Genomic DNA, 4,610 nt, shown 5'->3' on the forward strand with positions numbered 1-4,610 from the left:
AAAAAGTCAACAGCTACATTGATTCAATTTATCATGGCCACTCGAAAATCGAATATTTTCTCACAAAAATTGAGAATCACAAAGAAAAATAAGATATTTGTTAACACAAATTAAAAACATTTTAGACCAAATTAATATTTAATCTTAATTCATGATGATTACATAACATGCATATGTTAAAAAATATATAGCATTAATAAGTCATTCTGATACATTTTCAATGGAAATACCAACATAAACTTCATTTATGGTGGTCACTTGAAGATTGAGTATTTTCTCATCAAATTGAGTATCAATATGACAAAATTAGATATTTGTTAAATAAAATTAGTAACATGAATTTCATTTATGGTGATATGAGTATATGTTAAATAAAATTAAGTAATGTTTAGTTCATATTAATTATTTAATCATATTATATGATAATTAAGCAACAATTTTATTTGTTTAAAAAATAATAACATTAATAAGTCATCCTAATGCATCTTCCATGACAACACAACTACGGGCTTCATTTATGGTGACCACTCGAAAATCGCATATATTGTCACAAAAATTGAGTATCAACATGGTAAAATAAGCTATATGTTAAGTCTAATTAAGTACTTTTTAGGTCAAATAAGTTTTTAATTGTATTACATCATAACTAAATAACATGTTTATTTTTAAATAAATAACATTAATAAAACATCACAATGCATCTTTCATTGCATCAATTCGATCTCGAAGAGAAGGAAAAGTCTTAGAAAAGACAATGAATTTGTTTATAGTGACAACTTGAATATCGAGTATTTTCTCATAAACGTGAGTATCAACATGGAAAAATCATACGTATGTGAATCCAAATTATGTATGTTTAATTCAAAATAAGTATTTAGTTGTATTTTATGATGAAAACATAACTTATTTTTTTTAAAAAAAACAACATTATTAAATAATCCTAAAATCCTAGTCTTAAATGTAATTAAGAGAATAAAAAAAGCATTTATTCTAGTTCATATTAATAGTCTATTTTTAAAAATAGTCTTAATTACTAAAAATTATACAATATAACATTTTGTGGTTTAATAATCCTAGAATATATCTTCTTTCAATTTTCCATTTCAATAAACTAAAATTAGACAAAATAATTAAAACAAATTTATCTTGTTATATGTATTTTTTAAAAAATAATAATAATGTGATATCAAGACAATTAATAAAAGTAATTTATAATTTTATTATTAGCGAAAATTAGTTAAATTAATTATTTTTACTATGAAAATAAATATTTGATTGGAAATTATAATAATAATATTAATTATAAAAAATATTAATTAAATAAAAAAATTAGACGATAAGCTAATTAATTAAAGGCAAAAAGTTATTAATAGTAAATAATAATAATAATAATAATAATAATAATAATAATTAATGATAGGAAATAAATTAATAATATAATATTAATCATAAAATAACAAAGAATAAAATATTAGTACTAAAAAATTTAACTAATTCAATTAAAATTATAATTTTATTAAAGTTTATTAATATAAATTAATCCAAAAATTTATTATTTGGTTGAGGATGTTTATATTTAATATTTGTATCTAAATGTTATAAAGACAAAAAAGTAAAATGTGATCAACATGGAGTTAAACTAAAATTTCGACTTTATCATTTTACAAATTCACAAAAAATAAACTGAATCCCAAATTTACCGTTCAATTAACTCTTATGTCTAAACAAAATTATTGAATTCATTTTAAAATGAAAAATAAGAATTCATCTGCGAAATGAGCCACACAACACATGATCTAAAACACCATAAAGCTTCCAAGAAACATATATAATAAAGGAGTGGTTCCAACTGCCAACAAGAAAGAATTGGCTATCTTCTTCATGGCTATGTCTGCAACTTCAAGAATGAATACCTTCGGTGTAGCCCACAACAAAATCAGAATAGCAGAAGCCAACAAGGGAGGCGGAGGAGGAGGAAGAGGAAGGAGAGACCTACTTCTGCTTTCAACTGCACTAGTTTCTCAGTCGCATACTGACCTCCTTAATAGTACGTACTTCCAACTTTCGATCTTTTGGGCATTCTAAATTTTGGTTTTCATAGGCTGTAATCTGATTCTCTCAGAATATCTGAAGAAATCGCAAGAAAACAAGGCGAAAAATGACAAGGAGGTAATGTTTATGTTGTCTATCTTGGCAACTCGGAAGTAACCCGTACAACTTATTTTTCCCGTTTCGTCATTTGAACAGAGATTGGATAGCTATTACAAGCGCAACTACAGAGATTACTTCAGCTTGTTAGAAGGCGAGCTTAGGCAAAAGAAAGATCTGTCTGAATCAGAAAAGGGCATTCTTGAATGGCTTGACGCCAATAAATGAAGCGGCATCTCATTCCGCCTCTTTGGATGATGGCTTGGAACGGGCGAAGAAGTCCTCTTCCTTACGATATGAAGATCTTACACGATGGTTCTTAAATGCTTCAAAACCGACTACTGTGTTCTACATCCAACTTAAACTATATGTATGATATTATCTATTATTAGCTTTCACAATGCTTCAAAATGGTCCATCCCCAGAGGACCTTTGCCGCTTTCATTTCCTAAATTCCTTCTTTCTTTTCTTTTCTCGGGATGAAAGGCTTACTAATGACGTTTAATACTGTCATTTATAAGTAGGAACAGAAAAAATGAAATCCCTCTTATCAATTTTTCCACTTCACATTAATACAGTTATCTGGAAAGGCACCGAGGAAACCTTACGCCACAAAAGGTTTGCCTGATATAGGGTTCTAACTGGGTATAATACAGTGAGGTCATTTAGCTCAACCCCAAAGCGATAAAAAGCCAAGGACCTCGCATTCTTGTATTTTAACAAAAAAAATGAAAAATAAAAAAGTGACTTCCCTTCTCTCTCACTTCACAGCCCCTTTATTCTAAAATTCGTCAATTAGAATGAATCAAATCTTCCCCCACAGTTCGGAAAAATTGTGCAGAGATATGCTTGGAATAATTTATAGAAAGAACTGATATTGTCTACTTGGAAAACTTTATTTTCCTCATTTCTTATTTATTATCAACAGAATCCCCTCCGGAGATGAATTTTAGCTCTGTGTGCTTGTGTTGTTACATCACATCTCGATGTGAATTTTCAAAGCAACATGCTTGACGATGAAGTGGAAGAAGAAAGCAGACAATTACAGCTTCAACAGCAGCAGTCCTTAATCGAATCAACTTCAACAGAATACTCAACACTTCAATTATAGTCAAGTGCAATCTTTATTTCAATTCATGATCATAATTCCTAAAGTTACAAAAAATTATTGGATGAAAACATTGTTACACTTAGATTCTTAGGCACGAGAAATCAAACTCATTTCCAAAAGAGCTTAAATCACGCAAACAAGTTCATAAACTGAATATACAATTGAATCAGGCTAGAGGTCGATATATCACAACCTCTTTTCACAGTAAATACCAACAGAAATAGATATCTCGATTCAAAATAGCTCACTGATCGGAGATGTCATTCAGTAATTTCATACCTTCCTCAGTCATCTGCACTTTCTCCATTTTAATCCGTTGACGCATGGTTGAACTCTTTTTTCCAGAGGACGCATAAATTTTTGTCAAAGATTCAAGTACCTCGGATTGCAATTTATACTTTGACTCACTCAAAATTTCCAGGAAAGCCTCAGCACCGTCAACGTCCTTGTTATGTTCAAAGTGTTGCATCAGTTCCGAACAATTGAAGGGGCAGGTGCCCATTCATCAACTTCCATTTACCAGCAGAAATTGCATATTGCATTTCCGACACAATCCAAAGCTGATTTAATCTCTCTTTTTTTTTTCTTTTTTTCCCAGATAGTATTCAAGTTAGAGCTCCCAAGATTTCTGTCACGCCCCGGGACGGGGTTGGTTGACACCGGCGTTGTTCTCAAATTTACATTCGACAACAACAAGCCTCAGAGTAAATAATTCAGAAACCAGTCTTTTATTCATAATACGAAATAAATCAATTGTCTGTTAATACTCGGATACTGATGTTTTACAGCGGAAATGTAAAACCAGACACAACATTGCCTTAACAGATACAACGGAATTAACATAACATAACATAAACTGAAAACAATAATCTTCTTCACCAGCCCCAGAACTGGATCTGCTCTTTCTCCTTTAATATTTATTCCTCGTTCTTATCTGAGATGGGTTTAGTGGGTGAGTGATATGGTTGTCACTCAGTAAGTAGGGGCGGGAATAACTCCCAGTTTTCGAAACCATTTTCAACAAAAACAGTAATACAATAATATACAGAAACTCATCTTTTCAGAACAGAAATAAGAATTTAGATATCACAGGTTTCAGAACAGAAATCAGAATTAGTAAGCACTGAGCACGTTAGTAAATTTCATAGCTAAACTGATATCAGTCCCCTATATGTTCTCTCCTCTAAGGGGTGAGGCCAGAATCAGAATCAGAATCAGAATTCAGAAATGTTCAGAATATATATTCCTACCATTAGTTCACTAGGGAGTTTCAGTGCTTCAAAATCATATATCAGAAATCAAACATACAGAACTGAACTTTAAAACAGAATTATCAAACGGATTTCAAGAT

At 30.4% G+C, this 4,610-nt stretch overlaps 1 protein-coding gene across 1 annotated transcript; it reads left to right on the plus strand.

Annotated features, from left to right (window-relative positions):
* The first annotated feature begins 1,819 nt into the window (after positions 1-1,819).
* LOC142525531 (uncharacterized) lies at positions 1,820-2,601 on the plus strand. Its single transcript, XM_075629846.1, has 3 exons — positions 1,820-2,047; positions 2,123-2,169; positions 2,248-2,601. The coding sequence occupies exons 1-3, from the start codon at positions 1,882-1,884 to the stop codon at positions 2,374-2,376; spliced, it is 342 nt and encodes a 113-aa protein (XP_075485961.1). The 5' UTR covers positions 1,820-1,881; the 3' UTR covers positions 2,377-2,601.
* The last annotated feature ends 2,009 nt before the right edge of the window (positions 2,602-4,610 follow it).

Source organism: Primulina tabacum, chromosome 14, assembly GCF_025594145.1.
Source record: "Primulina tabacum isolate GXHZ01 chromosome 14, ASM2559414v2, whole genome shotgun sequence".
Classification (NCBI taxonomy): domain Eukaryota; kingdom Viridiplantae; phylum Streptophyta; class Magnoliopsida; order Lamiales; family Gesneriaceae; genus Primulina; species Primulina tabacum.

Coding starts and splice junctions, on each gene's coding strand:
- LOC142525531 (XM_075629846.1), top strand. CDS start 1,882: ATGGCTATGTCTGCAACTTCAAGAATGAATACCTTCGGTGTAGCCCAC. Junction 2,048..2,122: donor GCATACTGACCTCCTTAATA/GTACGTACTTCC, acceptor TGATTCTCTCAG/AATATCTGAAGAAATCGCAA. Junction 2,170..2,247: donor AGGCGAAAAATGACAAGGAG/GTAATGTTTATG, acceptor TCATTTGAACAG/AGATTGGATAGCTATTACAA.